This window comes from Dermacentor variabilis, chromosome 1 (genome assembly GCF_050947875.1).
Source record: "Dermacentor variabilis isolate Ectoservices chromosome 1, ASM5094787v1, whole genome shotgun sequence".
Taxonomy (NCBI): Eukaryota; Metazoa; Arthropoda; class Arachnida; order Ixodida; family Ixodidae; genus Dermacentor; species Dermacentor variabilis.
Window position 1 is genome coordinate 51,454,690 of NC_134568.1, and position 27,901 is coordinate 51,482,590.

The window sequence follows — 27,901 nt, forward strand, 5'->3', positions numbered from 1 at the left end:
GCGTTCACCTGCACGCGTGCGCGCAACTAGTGCTCTTCCTTTCGCTTTCTATCTCCCTCTTTTTGTCCCCATATCCTTTCTGCTCTAGGGCAGGGTAGCAAACCGAACGTGCGTCTGGCTAACCACCCTGCCCGTCCTTTCTTTCTTTCTTTCTTTCTTTCTCTGTCTGTCTGTCTGTCTGTCTCTCATTCTGAAAATCTATACGTGCACTGTTCGGGACGTGGTTATTACACCACTGTGTGGGCTCAAACGAGTCGCAGCCGGCTATATGCGTGCTGCCGTGTCCACGCTGCCACTGTGGACCCTGCAGGGATCGGATTCCCGGTCTGATGTTTTAATAGTGATTGCTCCAAATCAAGCCATAACAAATCGTCTGTCAACTCACTGCCATCAAGAGAGCTTATGGTAGATGGCACTTCATTATTATTAATCTTTTGCGTTTATTTTGAGTCTGTGAAGTGAGCAGCCATCCAACACTTTTTTCACACCGCCGACCATGATGGAGGGAAACGCACGAATGGGGGCACAGGAGGACAAGGCGCGCGTGTGCATTTTCTTGAAAGGGAAGATTGTCCCTTTCGTAAATATCCATGGATAGTGGTATTCCACTTTCATGGATCTTCCTTCATAAATTTTTCTTGTGGATTTTCGCAGAAACGATATGCGTATGTTCTGCTTTGCTGGCAGCTAACGGACCCGTCTTGTTGTTTTTTCTATCTCTCCTCCTTACCCCCGAAACCCGAGCAGGAAGTATGCTCCCCCCGCTCCTGCACAGGCTACTGTTTAAGATGAGCCTATTCCACGACATCAAACTCAAGCGACGGAAAGTGGACTCGCGCGGCAGCAGCGATGGAGAGAACAACGGTGATGTGAACACGTCGTCGCCTGAGCCGCCGCCACCGCCGCCGCCGCCGCCGCCGCCGCCGCTGCAACAGCAGCAACAGCAGCAGCAGCAACAGCAGCAGCAGTCACCGGCTCAGCAGCAACAGCCACTGTCGCAGCCGTTGCAGCAGCAGCAGCAACAGCAGTCACCGGCTCAGCAGCAACAGCCACTGTCGCAGCCGTTGCAGCAGCAGCAGCAGCAACAACAGCTGCCACCGGCTCAGCAGAAACAGCAGCAGCAGCAGTCGCAGCAACAGCAGTCACAGCAGTCGCAGCAGCACCAGCCGCAACAGCCACAGTCACAACAGCCAGCGGCGGCATCGTCATCATCAGGGCCCTGTGCGTCATCGTCCAGCGGTGCCGCAACCCCAGGACCTCCAGCGCGGCGGACGGACGAGTCGCCGCCTCCCCATGGCTCTGGCCGGCTAGCGGCTCCGACTGACTCGGACGACGAGGAGCGGCGCGCGGGACCCGCAGCCAGTGCCTGGACGCCGGACTCGAGCGCCTTCAACCGGCCCAAGGAGGACGAAGGCCTGTCCGTTGTGCGGCGCATGTACAGGCCTGCCCCGCAGGTGGCCAGCTGGCCGGCGGGCACACCGTCAGCCACCGAGGTGGGTCGTGAGGGCTACGCACCGCCGTTCCCGGCTGCCGCCTTCCAGCGGTCGCCCATTTTCTACCGGCGTGCCTCCACGTCGGCCGCTGGCTCCGAGGAAGAGGCGAGCTGGCGCCGGGACGAAAACCCGGAGCCAGCAGCGTCGTGGGTCGACAAGTTGCCGGACTCGCAGGCGCTGAACCTGTGCGTAGCCGCCGGCGTGACGCCGTCCACGTCACGGGGAGGCGCCGAAGACGAGGACGACCAGCCCATGGTGTGCATGATCTGCGAGGACAAGGCGACGGGTCTGCACTACGGCATCATTACCTGCGAAGGGTGAGTGAACTCTGCGACATGCCGACAAAGGCGTTGCTTTCATCCAAAAGAAGGATGCACGCTGAAGTGCCGCGACCAAGAAACGCCCCTCGTGCTTGCATTTCTTTGTTGCGCATCTTCAGTGTGGATCTCCATGAGTTCCTCGATTCCGCAGATTATGCCTTAAAAATTAAAATTTGTGGTTTTATATCCCAAAGCCACGATTTGATCATGAGGCATGCCATAGTGAGGGACTGCGGATTAATTTTTACCACCTCGGGTTCTTTAACGTGCACCGAATGCACGGTACACAAGCGCTTTTGCATTTCGCCCCCATCGAAATGCACGCTATGGTGGGGGACTCGGTTTTAATTTTTACCACCTGTGGTTCTTTAACGTGAACCGAATGCACGGTACCACAGGTGTCTTTGCATTTCGCCGCCATCGAAATGCGGCCGCCGCGGCCGGGATTCGATCCAGCGGTCACGGGCACAATGTCATAGCCACTATATACGCCACCTCTGTGGGTACACTATGCCTAATATCGGAAGAGTGAGGATGACAGCCAGTCCACTACCGCGACAGGGCAACGTAGTATAGAGTCTTTCGCTTATAGCGAAGCACGCGCTTACTACTCATCGCTATAGCCACGCAGCTAGCAGTTCAGTGTGCATGAGAGTGCAGATCGTGAGCGTTAGACAAAATGCATGCTCTCCTGCAAGAAGCCGGTCTCCGCTAAGCGGTCGCCGCTGGCGGGCTTTTCGTCGCTGCCGCTCTCCTCGCATGGTGGTTCTCCCCTGGCTTTTTCCTAAGGTGCAAGGGATTCTTCAAGCGGACCGTGCAGAACAAGCGTGTGTACACGTGTGTGGCGGACGGCAACTGCGAGATAACCAAGGCCCAGAGGAACCGGTGCCAGTATTGCCGCTTCCAGAAGTGCCTACGACAGGGCATGGTTCTCGCAGGTACGTACCCTTGCCTCTCCTTCGCACGGCTGCGCACACAGACGAAAGCGCAGCAGCGACGTGAAATGTACAGAATAGCTCCACTAAAGCGCTCGCAAGCTAACGGTATATACTTGACAGCGATATGAGCACATTTTGTCTCTCCAAGCGAGAAGAACAGTAAAGAAAACGCGGGAATGTCTATCAGACACGTCCGGTCTGCTACTCAGCCCGGAACGAATGGAATAGGAGGAGGGAAAGAAACAACAATCACACGAACACGTGACGGCGCACAGCCCTATACCATAGCCGGTAACCGAGGCTTGTCGACTTCGTAAACTGTAGCCCTTCGCAGAAAAACAGATTGGACACTAAAAGAGAAGACACAAGGGGACGACACCGCGAACCTCTGATATACAAGCGCGCGTGCAATCTCCGTATGTCTCGTCCAATGACAGCAGCGCCACCTGCTGCAAAGCAAAACTGTGCACCTCTCGTCTACTCCGAAACTATACATTCGGGGGTGCCATACATCGTATACTGTCAAATTTCGTAGCATTCAATTACTCCGCGTCTTCTTGTTTGCGCCAATTACGGGGGATGAACCCATGCTTTGAGCCAATGTGAGCAGGTGAGACGGCGAATTATAACAGGGGCGAAATGTACAGAGCAGCGTCTCGAAGGCAGTGTCATATAGCGAGGAAAGGGATCTAGTACTGCACTGAACTGTAAAGCTTTCGATATCCCATTGTGATTTTCTCAGAGTGCACTGTTTTTATTTCTTCTCTATCTTCTGCTTCTCTCTCTCTCTCTGTGCAGCGAATGACCACCTTCGCTACATTACTCGTCCTATTTCGCTTACTTTGTTTACTTGTTTGTTTCCGTTGTTCTTCAATCGTCGGGATGAAACATTTGACAACCCATCTCACGATGACTGTTGACGGTAATGCGTTTAGCTTTCAATCAATATGGCGACTACCGTATTGCCACCGTCGAAAAGAGTTATGTATGAGGCGTGTACTGCTGCAACGCTCGTCTTTCGCGCTGCCTAAAGAACACTCGGCGTCATCTAGCGTCGTAATCTAGCGCTAACGAACTTTCGTTAGTAAGACGCAGATAGGTAATACGTCCCTGTTTGCTGCTGCGCGGTACTGTGGCACCGCCTGGCATGCACCCGGTAAACGGCGGCTGTTGCGTCGGAGGTTTCAGTCCGCACCTCAGCTTCTTATTCCGTCTTTTCTTTTTTGTTTGTTTTTGCGCGATTAGGACATATGACACACTCTTAAGACGTTTCTTGACAAAATGACATAAACCAGTGCGAACGCAGGCTTCAACTTACCATCGCAAGTACAATTTTCTGTGGTTAGACACCTCGGAGGCACATTTGACACACAAGAGGCTTCAAGATCAAGTGGAAACACAGTAGCTTTCTTTTGAAGTAAAAACGTCCTTGTATAAACAAATAGTGGGCTAAAACCTTTTAAAGGAGAAAACATTCAATCTGAGTAGCAGCACTACCGTGAAACCGCGCTAGTCAGCACCCCTATAGCATTCAAAGAGCGCGTCGAGGGTGTCTTCTTGGAATTTGCTCATCCGAAGGTATGTCTGAGGCACAGAGCAAATGCGCGCGACTAGAAGAGAAAGGGTAGTCAGTAATTGAATGTTACAGCGAACAAATTACGAAGGCGAAGAAGCATAAATTAAGCAGCCTTGGCGTACACGCCTGCCCCTTCCCTTGTATGAAGGTGTGAGCTAGAAGTGACATGCCATGTATACATGTGTACGTAGCTGCTTCTCACCAGCGAACTGGTGTTGCAATATCACAGTACCCAGAAGCGTGCCCCGGATGATTAAAGCAAGAAGCGACCTTAACGTGTTGGCTTTCAATAATAGTTTTGAATGATAGTGAGATACAATTTAAATACACCACTGAGGGTCGTGTGTATAATAAAATGCGACATTAACGCCGCGAGCTCCACGGAAGTTCGACGCGTGCGATTGCGTCAAGTGCGGAACACCGTTTCCGTCACGTGCCCCCCGCCCCCCGCAACACACAGACAGACGTTCCCGCAGAAAGAGGGAGGAGGGGTGCGTCGTCGTTACAGAAGGCTGCCGGTGCATCGAAGTGGCGGCGGCGTCGGCCGTGGAAACGTCGAGAAAGCCGGCTGCAGGAAACACTCGGAGCGCGCGTATAAATAGAGCCGCCGAACCGTTCACAAACCGAACGCGACCGTTGTACAGGAAGCGCTGCAGAATGGGGGCGCGACCAGATGACGGTCACGTCTTAATTGCATCGCTTTCCGAGAAGGAAGAGGCCCTCAGCCCCGGCGGGCCTCCTGCGGGAGGAACAGAGACCGCCGGCAACAGCAGCAAGCAGAGCGGGAGTTGCGCCGGCGTCGCCTGGTCGGCGCGGCTCCAAGCGAGCTGTCGCTTTCCAAGAAGACGACCCGGTCGCCCATCGCTGCTCGCGGGCCTCGGCACGCGTCGCGGAGGAGAACGTCTGATCCGGGAACGACGAGTGCCGCAGGAACGATTTCTCGCCCCGAGACAAGGCTCTGAGCGCACACCCGATACGGCGGTAGACGGAGACACCCCTTCCACGGCACACACACACACGCGCGCTTTCCTGTTCTTTCCATACCTATATCACAATCGCGCCGAAGTCGGAAGTCGCAATTGACGTCAGACAAACGACCGGAGAGGCGAATAAACGAGAGCGCTCGCTCACCCCACAACGGTGGCTGTGAAACCGCTGGCCTCGACGCGATACTATCACGCGGGCGCGACAGCCAGCCCTGTTGCCTCGCCTCACTGCAGCGAACGACGATAGTTGACGTCATCGATACGCGTGACAACACAACGACGTGAAAACAACACTGGCGGAAAGCGAGCCCACTCGCGAATTTTCTCTCATCACACTCGCTTTTCGTTGGTCAATTGGCACGCGCTGGAAGGGGTACTTCCGCTGCCTAGTCATTCCACTAGTCATTATTTCAGAGCTCGGCCTCAGAGCAACGATCGGGAGCCTGAGCGTGCGGGTTATGCACTTACCTCGTTGAATGTGAAGCGTCTCTCTTTCTCTCTCTCTCTCTCTCTCTCTCTCTCTCTCTCTCTCTCTATATATATATATATATATATATATATATATATATATATATATATATATATATATATATATATATATATATATATATATATATATATATATATGTGTCTATGGAGTTATAGGGCCGCGTGTTCTCCGATTTTTGTTCACCTGTGTCTCAACACCTATCCCACCGTTTAACACGTTCGTCATAACTTAGCAGCCAGCTGTAGTCTTTCTTTTTTATCCTGAAGAAGCACTGTATACTCTTAGTGACGACGGCGACTACGGCTACGACAACAACATCACATTTTTTTTATCACATAGACGACAATCGCACGCCCGCATAATGTTCACATCTGAGAGAATACCGTACAGAGAGCTTGGTATTCTGTCTCGTTTTCTGAAGTGGTAATATAGCGAGCTAAAGAGACTCTGCAACACTATATAACAAAGTTGTGGAATGTATTTGGCATTAGGCGCATTACTTCGCAACATACTGCCGCAAAAAAAGTGTTTGATTGCGCTGCGTATACGACCGGAATCAATCAAAGATTATTGCTCAACACCTCCGCGGTGCGGCGCCCCCATGCTCGACGTATGGCGACCCTCGATGTAGAACCCTCATGTCACTGCCTGCACACTGGCAGCCAATGAAGGCACAAGTGCGTCCCATAACTTCGCATTCGTCCTGAGCACGGCGGTTGTTCAAGTCGTTTCAGCTCGTATAGCAACTGCAACAATACGAACGCAACGCTCACGATGAGCCTCTTAAAACGACAAACCTACACAATATCCAACGTTAGCACTACGGCCTGCGTTCAAATGATATCTCGTGATGGCAAATACTTCGCAGGCACGAACGCGTGCGCATGCAAACGCAAACGGGCATAGCTTTCGACTTAATCACATCGTACTTGAAATACAGAAAACAGCAAGTGCAAATCGATGCTGTATCACATGTCAGGCCAGTCAAGACTGGCATTCCACAGGGTAGCATCTTGGGACCCCCTCTGTTTAATTTCTACGTAAATGACTTAGTTAATGCCGATTCTAACACAAAACATGTTATATATGCTGACGACACAACTTTACTATTTAAATCGAAGGATGCACATAGCCTCGTAAGGAGAGCAAACCTCGTTTTAAGAAAAGTATAAGAATGGTTGAAAACGGTCTTCGAATTAATGCTAGCAAAAGTAAAGAAGTGTTGTTTCAAGCTAAAGATAAGAAAGTTACACAAGAAACAGATTTGTTTATAGGGAGCTCCTAAATTGAAATTGTAGAAACAATAAAAACGCTTGGTGGTCTTCTTCGAGGACCATATGACGTGGAACGCCCATTACGATTTCCTGGCTGGAAAACTGTCCCAAGTTGTTGGTGCAGTGTACTGCCTTAAATATCTTCCACGCAACGTAAAAATACTAATTTACAATGATTTAATCTTAAGTAATTTAGGTTACTGCTGTCTAGTACGGGCACGGCCTCCAACACTAATATACATTGTCTCTCTATCTTGCAGAAAAAAATAATACGCTTGATATGTAATAAGCCTTACGATGCCCCTACTCAGCCACTGTTTAAAACACTTAATCTATTTAGAAATCAGAATCTCTTTCAGCACCGTTTGGCACTGACGTATCGCAAGGAACTCAAGTACGAAGTTAACGGTATCCGAAATATAGCTCGTCTACATAAACATGTTGCAGCCTATGACACAAGGGCACCTGAACAATGAAACATTCCGCATTCGAGAACGAATTACGGTCAACAAATGCTGCGACATACACTTCCGACTTTAATAAACTACCTCGCCTTACAGAATATAAAGATCCTGTCCCTACGGAGCTTGCAAAACTACTTCCAATCAGAGTAATTTCGTTTTTGTTTTTTTGCGTTTATGCATGAGCTATGCTGGTGTATGACTTTTTTTCTGAGTATGTAGTGTACTGGAACATAGTGCTATGTTTAGTTTTTTTTTTGTTAGCGTTTTTTGTTTTTTTTCCTAAAAATCGTTTTAAACTAATCTGTCATGCTCATGTTTTAAATGTATTATTTTCCTTGTGCACACAAACTACTTCTTTTTGTAATTATTAAAATGTATTCCCTATTGTATAGCTACGTTTTTGTAAGTTGATGTCTACCCTCTTGTGTAATCACATGTGAGAGCCCACTGTCTCCTGTTGCCTTTCATGGGTTTTTTGGGCTGGTCAAGTTGCCTACGCGCAACTTTTTACCCAGAACCTGACCATATAGAACTAGTTTTATGGCAAATAAAGACACTCAATATAAGCGACGCAGTCAGCGAAAGCATAGCGAAAACATGATCATTAACTACAACGGAGCTGCAATAATTAGACATACGACAGTCGCTGAAGACTGGAAATGCAAACTTGAAGTTTTTTTTTCTTTATTGCGCTTTTCGATACAGCGACCTTTAATTCTTTTCATTTAACATACTAATATTAAGAATCACAGCATTGATGACATTCTTCTGGTTTCAAAATAGTTATGTCTCGTGACGTAATCAGATCGCCCGAAAGGCGAAGCATCGATTGCGATAGCAAATTAGCAGACAGCTATACGAAGCAAGGATAGTCGATTTATCGGCTGTATAAACGTGTAAACATTCGCTCACTAACTAAATTAACAAGCACGGTGTCACGCGCGCACAGGTAAACTTGAACAGATCTCACTCGATGACCGCGGAAACTCGCTGTCAAAACGCCGGCGTGAGGAGGCGCGGCAGCAGCAGCGAGCGAAGTGGCCTTCGTGTTGCGTCTCGCTTCAACGCTAAGTGGCGGAAACACAGCGCATACGAAGTTACCAGCACTCGGCGTATTTTGTACACATCGCAGATCGCTTTGATGACGAGATCCGCGCGACCGCGCACATTGTCCACATCGCAGATCGCTTTCAAGAAATGGGCGCCCGCGCGCGCGTTGTACGCAGCAGCCACCGGAGTAAAAAAAACCCTCCCCGGTCCCCGCCCTCCTCCTGGTGCATCGCGCGCGACGGAAGACGGCGCGTTTCCTCCCCTCTTTCCTCTTTTGCGTGCGCGAGATTGAGCCGCGATCGCCAGCTGACCCTCGCACGCTTTCCCTCGCACGTACAGGATACGGCGCACGGCGATGGTCTTATCGGCCTTGGACTTTATACGAAACATCACGGCAATGCCGACGACAAAAAGGCGCCTGGAATGTCCATACAATTGCTATCGCAATAATTAAAATGCGGCCAATAGTCGCAGAGTCGCCATCATGGAAAGATGGCGGAGATTTGAAGAGGCCGAAAGAAATCATGAGCGAACGTAACAGCTCTATGGTACGTTCCTTGCTGCCGTGCAAATAAACATTTAGCTCAGGTGTTCACGACAACATTGACTTGTGTCTAGTGCGCTTTAGTTGCGACGTCTGAAGAAGTGTTGCGGGGTAACTTACAGTGAAGCAGTGAAGATAATACGGCAAGGCTCCACTGATTCGGCACTTTTCTAGGGGTGGTGCCTTCCCCGCATACGCCCTTAGTTCATAACTTTATTTATTTATTTGTGCGCTGGGGGTGTACGCGTATGCGTATGAGTGCGTGTAGTGAAAGTTGTGTCTTCCGTCGGACGAGCGTACAGAACAGCTAAAGGTTATGCGGTGGCGGAATTACATTTTTTTAAATTACTTCTTTTATCTAACTTAAGTGGAAAAGGCCAAACCGATCATAGTAGGTATGCACTCTTCACGGAAGAGCGTGTCTACATCCTCCGAATCATGCCGGATGTAAGCGCTGCACGACAGCATAGTGACTTTACGTACTTTCCATTTACAGAACGTGCAAAGCAAGAGCAGAGCGTGCTCAAAGGCACTCATAAATGTGGAACAAAAACTGAGCTGTCTAATTTGTAAATACCACTTTCAGCCCCCCCTTCTACTTCGGATTCATCGTACACAAGCCCAGAGCTGAATTCGCTAGTCAGAACGTATAAATAGATGGGGGGCGACGCCTTGAGACGGCTTTATGTTTTGTTTTCTTTTGTTTGTTTGTTTGTTTTTTTACACGAGAAGACTAGGAAGCTGACGGCATATGACGCGGTGTGCGCGCACTGCGTACTTCGCAAGTGTCATTTAGGGAAAAAAGGCGGAATGTTCAGGAACTCTCGCGTTCAAGAAGCTTCGAGGAACAGATACATTTGCATCGGGCGTGTGATATGCGGAAGGCGTCGCAGTACAGAGTAGACTCGCTCAGTTTGGGTGCTTGCGTTTTTTTGTGACAAATAAGTCTTAATTTACGCACTTCTCGAAGAGATGTACGAGTTGCTCGGTAAGAAAGAAATTTTCGAAAAGAGCAAAAAACGTTGGCGTTCTCTTCGGTCTTTTCTCGTAGTTCGCGATGGAGATCGAGTTTATTTTGACGCAGAAGGTGAAATAGATTTCAGTATATCGAGAAGCGCTTAGGGCACTTATTTTTACGCGCTCTTATTTCTGCCGCTTCTCACACGAAAATTTCTCTTTCAATAAAACACGCGATCCTGCCTTATTTTCTTGCATGTCCCTTTTCTCTTTTTCTTGTTTTTTTTTTGCGAGCAGCACGAGCCTGAGATTAATCCTGAATTTCGCCAGCTTCTTGACAGGAGCGTAAAATGCGAGAGCTAATTGCTTCGAGCGAGCGATAGGCGGTGAACGCACTTGATGAGTTGGCAACGCGACCTCAATTAAGTGCCGAGGAAAGTTGATCAAACAAACGAGTCTTTCTTATTGGTGTGTGTGTGTTAGACAACGTCAGTATCGAAGTAAAATTTAAAAAAATGAAATGTGGGAGAGAACGATATCGACGTATACGTATGTTGAAGGCCTATAGCGCGATCGCATTCCGAGAAGATTGGCGCGCGGAGCCTGTTTTTCAGTGTGCGTAATCTTGGAGGCGCCTACGGCGAGAACCGTACACTTCAAAATAAATGTAAACTAATTAGTGAGGAAACTAATGAGAAAGTGGCATGGGCTAGAAAATTAATTATTCCCCTTGAAGGCTACAAAACCTCAAGGCAGAATAATTAAAGCAGTAGATGACCGATAACGACTTCATGTGTACTTTGTACTGGGCGAGTCCAGTGCTCTGGCCACCGGCTTTCCGTCCAATTATGCACTTTCGTGAACCGGTGCTCCAAATTCGTTGGCACTCGTCACCTAACAGACGAATAAAGCGAGCGAGACGACACTTTCTATATCAGCGGCACCAATAGACGAGTACGTGCGGCCGTGGGAACTGGTGAATTTTCCGTCTACATGCAGCGCCGACCGAAAGTAGAGGCTCTCTCGTAAGCATTTAGCATGTTGTTTATTTCCCCCCCCCCTTTTTTTTTCGCTTGTGCTTCTCAATCACGCTGGAATTCATCTGTCCTTGTGCACTGATTTCACTGCGTTTTGAAGGCTGCCCGCATGATCTAGAGTAATTAAATCGATTAAACGCCGAACGTTGGATATCTAAGGGCGAAAGAAGAATATCTGCAGGCCCACGTTGCAAACTTAAGACTAAGCTGCTACGAGCGCCACAACAGAAAGAAAGGGGGCAGAAAGGGAGAGGAGGTGAGATACTCAGTTTATATTGAAGTCTCTCCCCATCGGCGCACGTTCGACTGGTCGTTGCGGAGAAGCCTGGTAGTGCTACGAAAGTCGTGAAAGGTAATTCTCAACTTGCATTAAAGGAACAATAGTGGGCAATATGAAGACTTTTTCACAACACGTTTTGCTGCGTCAGTTACGTCGTACCTGCGTATAGCTATGAATTAGCACGTGGCGCAAGACCTGTAAGGTATTAGTTGAATTTCTGTTGCGTAATAATCCTTTATAGTGGTATGCTATGCTACGGATCCATGAGTACTTAGTCAAGTTTTATTATGTTCAATGTGTGTATTAACATTTCGTTATGCGCGAACTGTAAACTGCGAAACCAACTGGATTTCTTTTTTTGTGCAGTGGTTTACGGCTGCTTTTTGCCTTGCCTAGTTCCTTGGGGCAATGTATCTATAACTGAGCTGCTGCCGCGGAACAGTTTTGCGCTCGTCCCAGCAAATTTTGTTTGTTTTTGTTTCATTTGTATGGCAAGAGAAAAGGCCGAACAAAGCGAAGTGAAGCACGTCTAGCAGCAATTATTTGTCCGTTACTGAGTCCGCTTATTGGGCGCACTGAGACACAGTCGTTGCTTGCCTGTGACGATTTTTGTGCAGCGTCCCCTGAGCGCTCTGAAACCGAGAACCGAAAACGGGCCCATCTTTGTCGCAGCTACCGAGGTACACAATTTTGAGCCGATGATTCTGTGAAATGAACTGACTGAAAATATATTTCTCTCCCTCTCTTTCGGGAAGTCCATCGAATGGACAAAAAAAGAAAGATTAATACGATTTCTCGTTTGGGCACAGCCTATGCCGTCAGGTTTCCTTCTCTACGATGAAGACAGATTAGCGGAAGCGCTGTGAATCCGTGATCGGCGCTAGAGTAAATAAATATTCCGCAACGTGAGGAGGACCCCGTGAGTGTCGCTTAACGAATATTGTCGAGCAAATGCAGGAAATCGGAAAGGGACAAACAGCATCGACTTAAACGTTGCGCACTTTTTTTTTTCAGCTGTTCGAGAAGACCGAATGCCTGGTGGGAGAAATTCAGGAGCGGTGTACAACCTATACAAGGTGAGTTGGCTCTGGTTCAACCGGCTCTACTCCTCAGCATTTTCTTGTTTAAATATAAGCGCCCAAGCAGACTCATTGGCAGTTGCACAAAAAAACTATTAGCGCAATCGCTCTCACCGTGAAGTGGAGCATCCCCCTAAAGTAATATAAAGTTAAACAAACAAACAGAAATAGAAGAAACATCAAAACAAGAACTGCTATCCGTTGAGGATATTACGGTGTATTCCCTCCGGCGATTCCGGGAGCTTAGGCAATCTCATTGGATTCGCCGATGCGAATATACCATTACAAGCGCATATTGAATGCGTAGGCAATACGCCAATGAAGACTGCTATCATGTATTCTTGGCCGGCGCTTTAGAAAAAAAAAAAACACCCCCCGCATTACAAAGCATACGAAGATTCCTTTACATTAACTGCACACGCGAACTTGTTCTTCTGGAAGGGGAATACGTTGTCGGGCACCTTTTGTGCTAGAATCGCCGCAACAATGGCACGCTTTTCATTTCCTTTTCTTGTTCAACAAATCAATTCAGGTTTTATACTGACGAGCTTGTGCTACGATAGAATGACGAATATTGCGATAAAATGACCTCTATAGCGTTACTCTCATAGAGCTGTAAAATTAACAAACGATGTTAACCGGTTAACCTTGATATCAGAACGCCCCAAGATTGAAATTATTTTTCTCAAGGTATACAGCAATCAAAATATGTCCAGAGGTAACCACCTAATAATTGCTAGAATATTGGAAAAGAAAGAAACAAATATAGCGGGATCTATTAACATCTAACCTTAAGAATACACGCAACAAACATTAAGCCAGCATCACTACTGTCAGCACCGAATCCGCCTTGGAGAGAATGGGGCAACAGGTGCCCTGTTGCTCTTCGCTGTGTGTGGTGTCACTTCTCCAGGTGCCCTTTATTAGCGATAGGCGTGGCGATTATTGAAGCATCGGGCCTGACTCCGCAACAAGCCCGAGAGGATGTCGTTTGCCCTAACTTCACGCAAAACATCGTGGTGGTTAGTACACCAGATCCCAATCATGCTGCCAGGTATGTGCGAATCAGGTCGATCATTATAGTGGAAACCGAATATGAAGTGAACGCCTACGAGACAGCTCCGCATACAACGTGTAAAGTGGTGATTCGGAGAGTTGACCTCAGAGACAATCAGGCCACGATAACGAAGAACATTGTGCATGACTTTAACCCACTAGCATTGGCAGCCAAACGTATTAAATCCACGGGCTCGGTCATTGTCCTGTTTGATGGGCTCAAGGTACCCAATTATGTCAGATACGGGTCGACCCTTGTAAGGTGCTACCTGTATAGGAAGCAGTTTGATGTCTGCTATGCTTGCGGTAAGATTGGACATCGATCAGATGTATGTCCAACACCGGACGTGGTACAGTGCAGAGGATGTGGAACTCAAAACCCGGAGGACAATCACATGTGTGTGCCTAACTGCAAATTCTGTGGAGGGGACCACCCAGCTGGGGACAAGACTTGCCGACAGCGGTACCAAATTCCATACGTGGTGCGAATTCGACGACGAGAACGCAACAGATTTGCATCGGCGGCGACATCGGCTCAGCTGCAATGGGATGCCCAAACGGGCACCAGGAAGCGCATGAGCTCAAGGAGCCCCACACGGTCAAGACGCCGCTCGCCGTCGAAGGGCAGAAGCCGCTCCAGATCACGTGAAGTGCAGGTGCGCTTCGAAGGAGGAGGGCAGACGCCTGGCGACAAGACGACATCTGGAACAACCTGGGCCGACAAAGTGAAAGGTACTGTGAGGGCTGCGGAGAGCGGTGCGGGGCGGTCGGTCGGAGATAATGATGCCAGGGTAGAACAGGTAATTAAAGAAGTAACATATCTGAGAAAGGCAAATGAAGAACTTACCAAGCAGGTTGTAGAACTTCGCAAGGACTCGCAGACGGGCTCCACAAAAGTAGCAATAGCCAAACCGGTGAATAATGACAACAGCCAGGATGAACAAAACACACCAGCTCCAAAGAAGCGGGCAATAAGCCCAGTAGAAACGACAGTGTGCTCTGCTTTGGAAGAGATCAAGGAGGCGATTAAACAACTTCGAGATGCCATAGATAAAACTACCTTCAAAGTTGATAAGTTATGGAAATGGAGACTGATGGCTGAAAAGAGGCTTACCAAAGTAGAAGCGCAAGGCGAGGACGACGAATACCTACCTTCAGAAGCAGAAAGAGTCAGATCGCTCCCTGGCGTGTCGGGGGGTTCTACGAAGCGTACTCTAGCGGGTAGCAGTAAGACGGGTTCTATAAGCAATGGCTAGCAGGGGGAGCCTTACCGTGTGGCAATGGAATTGCCGAGGATTTTATCACAAAAAGTCATCTCTCATGCAGTTAATAAAAACCTCTCCAGACAAACCGAAAATAATTATGCTGCAGGAAACCTTGGCGGATGAGATCAGCCTATCCGGATACAAAGCGACATGCAGGGGCAAAGAGCCGGGTAGGGGGCTAGCCACGCTCGTAGATAAGAAAATACCTTACATAGAACATGATTTGCGCCTTGGACTAAACAAATTAGAATACTTACTTGTGGAAATAATTTTGAAAAGGAATAGAGGCAAACCGCAAAGCCTCTTTTGTCTTAATGTTTATAGCAGCCCTAGTGACATGAAACAGAGTTTCAGGGCACTTCTTAATAAGACTATGGCTGTTACTAAGCACGCTCCACTCATTATTGGAGGGGATTTCAACGCCCCACATCAAACCTGGGGATATCGCTGGAATACTAAGAAAGGTGATGGACTCTGGAACCTAGCTACAGATCTTAATCTCTCCCTCATCACAGACCCAGCTTATCCCACTAGGTGTGGTACATGTACATGCAGGGACTCCTCCCCAGACCTTACTTTTGTGTCAAATTTAGCGAACGCTGGCTGGAATAACTCCAATATTGACCTCGGTAGTGATCATTACATATTACAAATACTATTGGAAACACCAAGTAATGAGATAAAGCACTTTAACTACATTGACTGGGATCTTTTTCGGAAAGCAAGGAAAAGCAGAGCTGAGACAGAGGCAGGACAAAAGAAAACACTCCAAACTTGGACCACACAACTCAGAGAAGATGTAAAGGCGGCAACGAAGGATATTACCACAGAGGAGGATATGGAAATCATGGACAGTAGGCTGGCGCACTTGATTGAAGCTAAACAATCTATGTTAAAAAGATGGAAATCGCAACGGCTGAACAGAAGACTAAGAAAGCGCATAGCATTGTTGAATAGGGAGATTGAAGAACACTCCAGAAATTTACAGAAACAACAATGGAATGAGCTTTGTATTTCCATAGATGGTCGAATCAGATGTGGTGGAAATTGGAACTTACTTAGACATTTGCTTCATGAGAACGACACGAAATATAATAGAAGAACAGCAGTAACACGACTCGTCCATCGTGAGAGTCATGACACAACGGAGGAGGCCATTCTGGATCGGCTCGCAGCTAAGTATTTACCACTTAAGGATAGCAATGAGAGTACAGACCTGCCTGAATATACAGGAGAAGACTGTGAGCCTATGGATCAAGACTTCACAGAAAGCGAAGTTCGCGCAGCCCTGTACGACCTCAACAGTAGATCTGCTGCCGGTCCACATGGCATTTCCAATAGGCTGTTGAAAAATTTGGACGATGATTCTATAAAATATTTAACAGAGTATTTTAACGAACTCTGGAAGAGCGGTGATTATCCGAAGGAATGGAGAATTGCTAACACAATTCTTATTCCCAAACCAGGCAAGCAACTCAGTCTAGATAACCTAAGACCCATATCATTAACATCATGTCTGGGCAAAACCATGGAGCATGTCATACTCAATAGACTGACTAAGTATGTAGAAAACAGAAATGTTCTTCCGCATAACCTGATCGGTTTCCGTCCTGGACTTTCGACTCAAGATGCAATGCTTTTAATCAAACATCAGCTTATTCTTGCTAGCCCGCTATATACGAGAGCTCTTCTAGGCCTAGATGTAGAAAAGGCCTTCGATCGCATCAAGCACAGGGCCATATTGGATATCCTCTCGGAGATGGGATTGGGTAAGCGATTGCACAATATAGTCAAAGCCTTTCTAGGTGGCCGTTCTGCTTGTCTCAGGTTAGGCGAACTCCAATCGACAACCCTGGAACTTGGGAATCGTGGGACACCACAAGGGTCTGTCCTATCTCCCATGTTATTTAATTTGGCTATGTCAAAAGTGGCTCGAGGTCTCGCGCAGATTGAGGGTATCCACTTTGCTATATATGCAGATGATGTAACAATCTGGAGTGCTGAAGGTAATATGAGACAAACAGAGACCAAACTACAGGAAAGCATTTATGTGGTAGAAACAACACTTGAGGGTATGGGACTGAACTGCTCTGCTAAAAAATCAGAACTATTGGTATTACGGAGCAGTAAGCGGGGGCGCAAGCCGAACGGATATATCCCAGAGGAAGAACCCCGCATTGACATATACGCCAAGAATGGAGACCCAATCAGGCAGGTGGAGACTATTAGAGTGCTAGGACTTCTCCTGCAAGCGAATGGATCTAATGGCAGGATGATAGAGCACATCTCTAACAAGTCAGAAGAAGTCATTAGGCTTCTGCTTAGAGTTACCAACAAGCATAAGGGGCTAGGAGAAGACAGTGCCATAAGATTGGTACATGCATTCGCCTTTTGCCACTTCTCGTACGTGGCTGGCATGCTACAATGGACACAGGCTGATAAGAACAAGCTAAACGCTTTAATCAGACGACTTATAAAGACTGCACTAGGACTTCCCATCAGCACGGCAAATGATAGCTTATTGCGCCTAGGGCTGCATAACACACTAGAGGAGATAGCTGAGGCTCAACAGGTGGCCCACTAGGAGAGACTAATGGGGACACGACCTGGGAGGGCGCTAATTGAAGAAATTGGCGCAGAAATTAACAACCACACCAACTAAGGAGGATTATTAACACAATTACAAGAGGGACTACGAGAAACAATAAAGACGACCCCGTTCCCTAGGAACATGCACCCGACACATAACCTCGAGAGACGGAAGGCAAGGGCGAAGGCACTTCTTCAAGACATAGATCAACATAAGCAGCAGGCGGCGTTCGTTGACGCTGCCTGGGTTAAAAATAAGGATGCGTATACCTCCGTTGTTGTAGACACTCAAGGTAACATACGGGATGCCATCACCGTCTATACCAAGGACCCAACAGTAGCAGAACAAGTAGCAATCGCCTTAGCCATTCGGGCTAATCGGTGGACACATATTTACAGCGACTCTAGAACAGCCATACGCAACTTTACCAACGGATATGTAACACGGATAGCAACAAAATTACTAGAGAAGGTCAACAGTGAGAGGATTGAAATCCGCTGGTTTCCTGCACATCTGGGGGTGTTGGAGGGAGCTCGGAGAAACCTCAATGAGGTGGCAAATGAAGCAGCACGAGGACTTTCTAGCCGTGCTCATCAAGACCGAGCAACTTACATTTCGCCCTGAGAACACAGGGATCGATTATTAACATATAATGAAATCACGAAGCATTATTATTTAAGCAGAAGGGAATACCCATTGCCACACGGTAAGCTTTGCAGAGCCCAAGCGGTCACATTACGTTTGCTACAGACAAGAACATACCCAAGTCCAGATTTTATTAACAGGATCTATCCGGAGAGGGAAACTCAAATCAACTGTAATAAGTGCAATGGCATCATTACTCTTGACCACATGCTTTGGCAGTGCCCCGCGGCCTTCACAGACTGTGACAAGGAACAAGAATGGTGGCGGCAAATGCTACACAGCGAATCACTCTCTGACCAATTACGGGCAGGCCAGAAGGCCCGCGATTTGGCTGAAGGGCTCGGCCTGACAGTCCCAACGTGGGAGCGGCCCGCGTCAGCCTAGGGTTGACCTTCAGGACCCAATAAAGTTCTTCTTACCTTACCTTACCAACGGGGAGTTCCTTACAAGCTGACTTCGCCACGCACTTACCAATGATGTGGGAAAGCCTTTACGAAGAAAACCGGCATGGAGGTTGTTGGAAAGTCGTGAGTTCCTCCTCTTCGCCGATCAATGCACGCGATGGCCCTGAGAAGAAGAACATTTAAAGTGTGTAAACAGCTCGGCCGAACAAATGACGCCAAGTTGCAGCTAATGTTTGCGCCCTTGCAAAAGCGTAAAAAATTCCTTTCTTTTAAGCTGTACGCAGGCACTTGAGAGTCTTAACGGTGCCGTGGCCAAAATGCCCGCTACCATTGCGACACAAGAATGCCACCAGGCTTACAGTCAGGTAAAATCTCCGTGCAAAGGCACATGCGCTAGTGCATGCACAAACTAAAGAAATAAATAACAAGTCACGGCATGGTGGAAATGTGCGCATCAAGAAGCATCACATCAGTGAGCGAAGTAGTATGGGAAGTTGTATAAAGGCATCATTAAAAGCAATATGTAGACACCATCACGTCACCTTTCGTAAATACAAACAAAAGAAAATTCCTTCAATCAATGTTCTTAGAAGAGCAGGCTTGGGCGAGTTCGTATGATACGACTTGCAAGGCAGGATAAGATGAGACACAATACAAGAAACTGGTGGACGCAGAAAGCGCCGAGGGAAACAATAATTGGTGTAGCTTTCGATTATTTTTCTAGTGTTTCTCATGTTTGTGTGCCAATTCCAAACTCAGCAAGGCTAATGATATGCGCGCTTGTACCGACCACCGCAAGAAAACATGCTTAAAGCCAAGGCTGCATTTAATAATAATTAAACTCGCTGTTTGCAGCGAGAAAGGCAAGAGGAAAACCGACACAGTTTAAGGAATCGTCGCTAGGCAGAAAAAAAAACGAGAATAAAATTCAAGATATGTGGTTATTCCTCCAGGTGTTACACGCGTCATAATTGTCCTTAACACTGAACGCCTTTAGGCTTCAGCCACTCCAACGCTGCTCGGATCTAGGCTTGTGAAATGTGGTAACTGTAGCTATCTTTGTTACGGAACTATTCCGTTAGTTCACAGAACCGAAGGGCTAACGTAGTTGGGGAAAGGCGTGACGCGGTCCGAGTTAGGCAAGAGCAGGCGCCGCGCTCTTCCGGCGGACGCTCTTCCGCTCCCCGTGTGACCGGCGCAGGTCAAGTACAAGAAGCACAAGAAGGGCCCCAAGAACGGCCAGCTGATGCTTCGCCAGGAGCCGGCGCCGGGCGTCAAGCCGCCCGCGGCCGCCAAGTCGCCGCCTGCCGAAGCCGCCGCCAAGGGTCCCTCGCCGCTTATGATGCAGGGTCCCAAGGCGCTGCTCGTCTCGGCTGCGTCCGCGGCCGCCACCACGGCGAGCGCGGCGACCACGTCGACGAGCAGCACCACGACAACGACGACCACCAACGGCGTCCTGTCGTCGTCACCAAGGTATTCGGTCGCACTAGCGTCTCGCGCGCGTGGCATGAGCGGCGTCCCTCCGCGCAGGTACCACCAGAGCTCAGACTGGGTCAACGGTGGCATCCTGAAGACGGCGCTGACGAGCCCGTCCGAGGTGATGCACCTGCGGCACGCCGTGCTCGAGCAGCAGCCGCGGCCGGAGCGGCGCGCGCTGAGTGCCGAGCAGGCGGCGGCCATGATCGAGCAGCTGATCGAGTGCGACGACTTCGAGGATGTGGCGACGCTCAACAACATGCGCGACCTGCTCAACGACTGGGAGGACCTGTCGCGCAAGCTCCGCCAGATCGCCGACAAGATCGTGCACAAGCTGGTGCAGTGGACCAAGCGGCTTCCCTTCTACGCCGAGATCCCGCTGGCCGTGCACACGCAGCTGCTGGCGCACAAGTGGCACGAGCTGGTCGTGCTCACCACGGCCGCCTACCAGGCCATCCAGCTGCCGGCGCGCGTCGCCCCCTCGTCTTCGTGCTCGTCGTCGGGCTCGTCCGACGGCGGGCCCCACTCGCCGCCGGCCGACGTGAGTCGTGAGACGGCCGCGGCACTGTGCGAACTGCAGCGCACGCTGGCCGCGCTCATGGGCCGGCCCGTCACGCTCGTGCAGTTGCCCAGCGAGGCCGTTCCCCTGGTCGACCAGATGACCGGGCTGGCCAGCGAGCTGCGCAAGGCGCGGCTCTGCCTCGAGGAGTACGTCTGCCTCAAGGTGGTCATCATGCTCAGCTACGGTGAGTACAGCCCCGGGTCCGGCCGCCGTCGCTCACGCTCGCATTGGTGCGCAGAGGACCCGAACCAGCGGCAGCTCGAGAGCATACAGGAGCGCTACCTGTCCGCGCTGCGAGTGTTCACCGAGCAGCGGTTTCCCAACCAAAGCTCACGCTTCGCCGAGCTGCTGGCGCGGTTACCGGACATCCAGGCGGCCGCCACGTTGCTGCTCCACAGCAAGATGTTCTACGTGCCCTTCCTCCTCAACTCGTCCATCACCAGATAGTCTCGCGGGATGCCCTCCCGCCTGTGTGTGATATCAGAGACTGTGCCCGCCGCCCGATTGCGCGGGGCTCCGCCGCCCCGCCGTGCTCGCGAGCGCCCGCCGTCGCGACACCTCGCCGCAACGCACGCTCTCGGCCCACACCGCGCATCGGGACCACGCGCCACGACGCTGTGGCAGCAAAACGAGAATCCGGCGCAAAACGTTTCCCTCGTTCACAGCCGACGCGATCTCCTGGTTTGCCCGGCAACTTCGATGCTCACACAATCAACCTCGACAAACGATGATTCGGTAGCCATCCTTCTTCAACTAGATGGTCAGGTTGTAATTCATCATAGTGATTTGGAAGACTACGCGCACTTTCGGGCATTCTAATGTCTCCAAGACTTCCATGAATCTATTGAAAAGCAAAAATAGCAGGTTTCCTATAGGCAGCCCGAAGTGCTGCGCACAATGGCGTTGAGGCATGGCGTCCCCGCATTCTGAGAGATAAATTATGTTACCTTCTTTTCGACTCTTATAGAACTCCCACCAAGGTAGGTCGCCGGTATTTCACTATTATAGTGCATATAGGCGCACCCTGAGGATGAGACTGTATTGCCGTAGCATACCAATGAGCCACGTCCATCTCCGTGTTTGTTTCTTTTTTAATTCAGAGGAAAAAACATTTCACCACCGGTTGAATAACAGTGTTTAACAGCAGCATGCACACTAAAAAAAAGCTATTTTTGAGTTGTGGCGCGTCAAAAAGACATGGACTATTTTCCTAAAAGAAAAACCCTTTAAATTATTCAAATCGCCACCTTTTATTTCTCGCTCTCTCTCTTTCTCATATTGGAGCAGGCCGGCAACAACAGAGGTTAAGGTTACATAATGTAGTACGTCCACCTTTTTGTTGGTCTCGCTCGAAACGGTAGCACGCTATTAAGTTGTAAAACAAGCACGCTGTATTCGTTTCTGGCATAAAGGATCCTCTCGCGCAGTTCACGGATATGGACGCCTCACAGCGTTCACTTCTCAGGCCCCGCCAGCAGAATATGCGCCGTCGCCACTGTCTCGACATAACACCAAAGAAGACAGTGATGGACGAGCGCTTGGTGTCCGTGCGAAGCTTGGTGAATTATTAGAAGGGATACGATGACGGCGTGGCACATCGCCTTTGTACGACGCCACTTGACTGCCTACGTAAGTCGCTGTGGAAACCTGCGTACATGAAACCTTGGCACGCCGCCCGTCGTAGGCGCGAGCCTTTGTTCAGCGAACTATAGAGTACTGTCGAGTCAAACCTCAGAAATAAACCAAACGAAAGAAAAAAAAAAAACACGGGCTCATAACTTCCGAAAACTTTAGGCGCATTAATTACCAGCACACCCTTTCCTCGTGGAAGCGGTGTACTTTGGAGCTCGTATAGGTTGCCCTAAGCGAAGCTATACACTGCCAACCAAGAGGTCTCCGCGCGGGTAGCCCGACATCACAGCAGTCACTAAAGGTCAGAGCCAGGCATCTTGTATCATAGCTAATCATTATATATTTGCAGCTCAGCGTGAGAGGAGAGCGCATCTTTTTTTTTTTTTTTCGCGTGCCTCCACCCCCTTCCCCCAAGAAGAAGGTTCTGTTCGCGCGTTCGTGAGCTTCCGTTGCGAGTGGTGTCCCATCCTGCTAGTCTATTTATTTTGAGCACCCGTCTACGAGTCACAATCCGGTACAGCACCCTCATCGACCATCCACGACACGACGGCGACGCTGTCCCTTCGCGAAGTGCCAAACGGCCCGCAGGCACCGGACGGAACACGAGCAGGTATAATAGAAAGACAAGGGACAAAAAGCCGCCGGGCCGCGCATTCCCGCCGCTCGCAGTCACACAAGTGCGTCGGTCGCCTCAGCCGCGCTCGGAGGGCCAGTCGACTACACGACCGAGCGGTCCCCGCGCAATCGGGCTCCCGCTGTTCTGCCTGCGACGAGGCTTCGACGACGGGGCGCGTGCCTCCGCGAGAGCTGTCCTTCGTACGCATTGTTTTGCCACGCTGCGACGGACGAGACAATGGGCAAAGGATGTGGACAATGGTGACTGTTTCGTAGTCTTCTTCATTGTTTTCTCTTTTTTTTTTGTCTCATTATTATCGCGTTTTTTTTTTTACGACGACCAAAAAGAAATATATAGAGAGGGAGAAGAGAGCGCACAAGACAAGAATGCTTGGACGGATCCTTTCTTTCGCCTTTCTCACTCTACGGAGTGCAACCAGCAACAAGAAATACTGCCGAAATGAACTCTCTGACCACTGCCTTTGTAAGCTTTTTCCGTGTGCATGCCCCAGGTTGTTCCGCCATGGTGTCGTTTCCGATGCCGCTTTTTAGTCCAGCCAGGGCCCGGGTCGGTGCGGCGTCGCGGCGGCGCCAGCCACACACGGCACGCACGCAGCGACGCCAGCAGCGGCGCGTAGTGAACACCCTTCGTGTCCCCCCCTCTCCCAGTACGAGTGGCCCGTGGCTAGCACGTCCGCAGCAACCGCCTCGTGGGCTCGCGTATCAGGCATCACTTCCACAGGACACGCTTTTCAATGGCAGCGACCACGCAGAGCCGAGCTATGTGGGCCGCCGCGGTATACGCCAGTGCAAACTGCGTCCTCCGGGACCTAGTTGGGCGGTCCAACTCGACTATTTGGGACGCGGTATAAATCGACGCTCAGCGACACTGCGGTGAGCAAGGTAGCGACTGAGTCAGTACAGTAACGCGAGACAGGTCTCGATCCCCATCACTATTTCCAGAACTCAACCGTAAAAAAAAAGGAAGAAATATTATTCAAATAACTGATATAATTTTGAGTGCCGACGGCAAGCGACAATATAGGCCTGTCGGCAGCATCGTCTGCGCCGGCTGTCGAGCTGTAGTGCATGTGTAGTACATACTGTAGAGCGTTAGCTAAACCCAGTCGTACGAAATTGAGCAAAAAAATAAAGTTGAAGTCAGCGAACAAGAATAGAAACGCGGCGCCTTTCGAGCGTTGGAAGTCGATGGAACGACCTAGGCGGGAGCAATAAAAGGAATAAACGCGGCACATCGCAGTTACAGTTCGGCTGACAGCATCACCGACCGACGACGTGTCCCACGCAGTGTACGCAGTACGCGTGCGAGCCGCGCCGACTTCCGGGCTCGCCCCTGTGTGGGTCGGTTTCCACGAACAGGCCGAGCTGTGCACACGCTGTTCGAGCACGCGCCGGCGGTGGACCAGCCTTGGAAAGACGTGTCTTGCGCGATGTTGTTAAGCCTGCAACACCAAACGTTGTTCCGTTGTCTGCATGTTGCCGTATACCTTTTTCGGGTGTTGTGTGCATCCTCAGCGGGCGTCTCTTCAGATGCGTGTGTAACGCGGCCCCGGGCGTTTCACCGCTTTCTTTTTTTTTTCTTTTTTTTTTTTACGGTCGTTTCTTTCCTTCATTTCTTACCCGTATAACCGCCGGCCACGACGGCACCACGCCGAGCGGGCCCTTCTCGGACAAATGTTTGTCCCTGGAAGCTCGCACCCGCACCGGCGACCCCCTTCCTTCTCTGATGCCCAGTTAGGAACTGGGGGACAGCAGTGCGATAGGAAGAAAGGAAAAAAAAAAGCTAAAAAAAAGTACAGTGCTGTCCTCACTTGTTTTTACACCCGACGTCTGCGAGCCGTTTCGGGTGGGAATTCGTTGGCCAATATACGCACGCTGTTGGGTGTTTTCTTTCTTTTTTTTTTTCATTCCCCCCACCACCCCCATTATTATTGCGTTATTGCGTTCAGATGTCGGCTACCTTGACAGCGATGTTACTTGGGTTGTCCCGCGCTTTTTTTTTATGTGCCCCTATAGTGATTATCATTATTTTTTTATGCTGTTGTCAAGATACGTTGTTGTAGTTATTACCGTTACGTGAACGACGCGAAGCGCGCATTGTTGTCGCCGTTTTAAATTTGTGCTTTAAGTGACGCGGTTTCTTTTAAATGCCTTTTTTTGTCTCCTGGTCGTTATTGTTGTTGGTGGCCGTTTGGTGTGAAAACGCAAAGGACGCTCTACTCCCAGTGACCCGCGTTTGTCCTTTCCCTCCTCTTCTTCTCACACAGCTCCCTTTTTCCTCCACAATCGTGTACTACACCCACCCTAGTCAAAAGAAAAAAAAATGTTTTTTTACTGCCTTTATCGTCTTCGCCACATTCTTATATATAAATAAATGAATGAATATATATATAAATATATAAATATATATATGAATATATAGAGAAAGGTCTATGTATACAACAAAACAGAGAACGAGCCAGAGAGAGAGAGAGAGGAAAAAAACGTGAGAGAGAAATATACGTTTATGAGAAGGCTGCTTTTCTACGTAGAAAGGAGGAATGAATGCATGGATGCTGAAGAAAGCAATGGTGTATCGACAAGCCATCCCTGTGTAACTGCACGAGTACACTCACACACACACGCACACGAAGACACAGAAACACGGAGCGACCAAATCCATCCATGCAACTTTCCCTCTTTTTATTATTCTTTTTTCTTGTTCTGGTCGCTCGGTAGCTTGTTTTCTTTTTTTTCGGGGGTTTCCTCCGCTGCCGCTTTTTTTTTCAATATTTTTTTTTAAATTATTATTCTGTCAGTGCCGACCTGATCCACATAAGACGTTGATGAGAACGAAAGGTTCCTGAAGGCCCCGTGAAGAGATAGGGACAAAACAAAGAAATATAGTAGAAATTGAAAAACGACTAGCGATTAACGGCGACAGTTTTGAAACTCACGGTAACCGCGCGAATCGGGCGACAAAAAAGAAAAAAAAGACGGCCACAAGTTGGACCGCGTGCTGAACGTTTCACTCTTTCCTGCTTCTCTTTTCTGTGTGTTTTTTTAAATATATGAATGTAACTTGTTCATTTGTCTCTTAAGCTCCTAGCCTCCCCCACCCACTTCTGTCACTTTTGTGTGTGTGTGTGTGTGTGTGCGTGTGTGTGCGTGTGCGTTTTCTTAGTCGTATAAAGAGTTAGCGAAATAAACGCCTGGCTTCTGTGACAGCCGCGAGCTATATATAACATACTATATTAACGCCAGCGCACTGCGAGATCAACAAGATAAGGAAGAGAATGTATTCTCCGCGCTTTAAATATGTAAGGAGGGTGGGGGGGGCGAAAAGGGGGGACTATGTGACACTGCCACGTGATTCGTTCCGCCGTACACCTGTTTGTACATAGTCGTGAAGGAAGTATGGATGTCATACTGTGTGCCTCAAGTTTCATTTTGTTTTTCCATTGTTTCTGTTTCTCATCCGTTCCTTTTTCTTTTCTTTTTTTAATTCCCGCCACATCCTGGTCGCGTTCACCTACGAGAAACGCGCAAAACCACGCGAGGCGCACCACGTTACACCACGTTCTCCGAGAAACGTGCGGCGTGTTTAAAATCCACGTCTGAAACCGCAGGCCAGCAACGGCGACAGTGAGAAAGCAAAAAGAAGAAAAAAAAGATAAATAAAAAATCCATACGGGCGACCCAAGCTATGCGATTTCTTCTTACTTGAGGAAAGATACAAACGGCAGAGTGCTTCACCGTTTTACAGTGTCGTGCACTAGAACTGGTCACTCGCTCCGATACACCTGATGATGATGATGATGATGACAACGCTTAGGTGACCGTGACTTAAAGCCCTGTGAGAAAAAAAAAACTTTTTTTTTTTTCGCCTCCGCCGTTTGACGATGAAAACCATTCCCGGTGTTCAAGTATAACGCGGGCGGCGACAATGCGCCCGCTACATGACCAAACAACAATAAGACAAGTAAGCGCCGCTTGGGCATTTTCTTCCTTCTTTTTTCCGAGTACGCGACGAGTGCAAAGGCAATAGGCTGAGCCCTCCGCGGGTCTCCGCACCAAATAGCAGGATTGAAAACGCGAGATGTGGCACAGGCGCAGAGAATACAGACAGAGACGGTGCCGTGCTGGCTATTTCTTTTTTTTTTTTTTCACGTTGAGAAGTACAGGGTGCCTTTACGCAGCAGCGCCTAATTTAAGGACAAAGGGTTATCTGTAGTGAGTTGGGTTTGGTGGCTCTCGATTTGCGCCACTGGAAGCGGCGTACCTACCGACTCCTACTCTCTCGCGCGCCTACTCTTCTTTTTTTTCCCTACGACAAGGTAGCAGACTTTTCTCTGAATGAACAAAAAGAAAGAAAGAAAGAAAGAAAGAAAGAACAACAACTAACTACAGTAAATAAAATTTCGGGAGCTACTGAATAATTTCGACCATTCGGGTTTTCTTTAACGTGCGCCCTAAGCACGGCGCACGAGCTTGTCTTGTATTGCGCCCCACATTGCAATGCAGCCGCCTCAGTCGGGCAACGAACCCGTAACCTCGTGCACGCCAACGCTGTGCCACAGCGGCGGGTTTCATCCGAACGGCTTTATGCCTTTCGACTAAATGTAGTGTGGCATTGAAGTATCTTGTGTTTCCAAAAAAAAAAAAAGTGGAAGAAGAGGAACAGAAAAGGGATGTAGCGAGGGGGAGCAAGCTGAGCTAGAAGCCGGCAACAAAACTACGCTTGAACGCGGAACAAAAGGAATATTAGCGGTTTAGTTTAATCGCGCTCTCTCGCATTAAGCTGATTTCCCGACCCGTAAGTTCGCGACATTTCTACCGGTAATTTTTTTTCTCTCTCTCTCACGGCGCACCTTTGAAATAAATAAAAAGAAAAAACATGTGATCGGCCGGCTTAATTTTTTTTCTACATATACGCGCGATATTAGTTAAGCGTTGCCTACATACTTTATCGAAATCAAGATAGAGCACTTGGCGTCTGCTATCTCTACTCGTGTGGGCTATGCCCCTTCCGGTAACGCAAACGAAAATTACAAACTCAAACCCAAAAGATTTCCCTTCCTTCTTAAATTCGGTACTCTAGAAAAAAAGAAAACACCCTGTATTTCTTGTGTTCTTTCTTCACTCAACTGGCGGATCGCTGCGTTTCT

The 27,901-nt window shown here is 49.0% G+C and overlaps 1 protein-coding gene across 1 annotated transcript; it reads left to right on the forward strand.

Annotated features, from left to right (window-relative positions):
* The first annotated feature begins 714 nt into the window (after positions 1-714).
* Hr4 (nuclear hormone receptor 4) lies at positions 715-24,313 on the forward strand. The gene is made up of 5 exons (XM_075683022.1): positions 715-1,810; positions 2,603-2,751; positions 12,424-12,485; positions 19,650-20,670; positions 20,725-24,313. Exons 1-5 carry the CDS (start codon positions 753-755, stop codon positions 20,931-20,933), a joined length of 2,499 nt encoding a protein of 832 aa, XP_075539137.1. The 5' UTR covers positions 715-752; the 3' UTR covers positions 20,934-24,313.
* Positions 24,314-27,901: the final 3,588 nt, after the last annotated feature.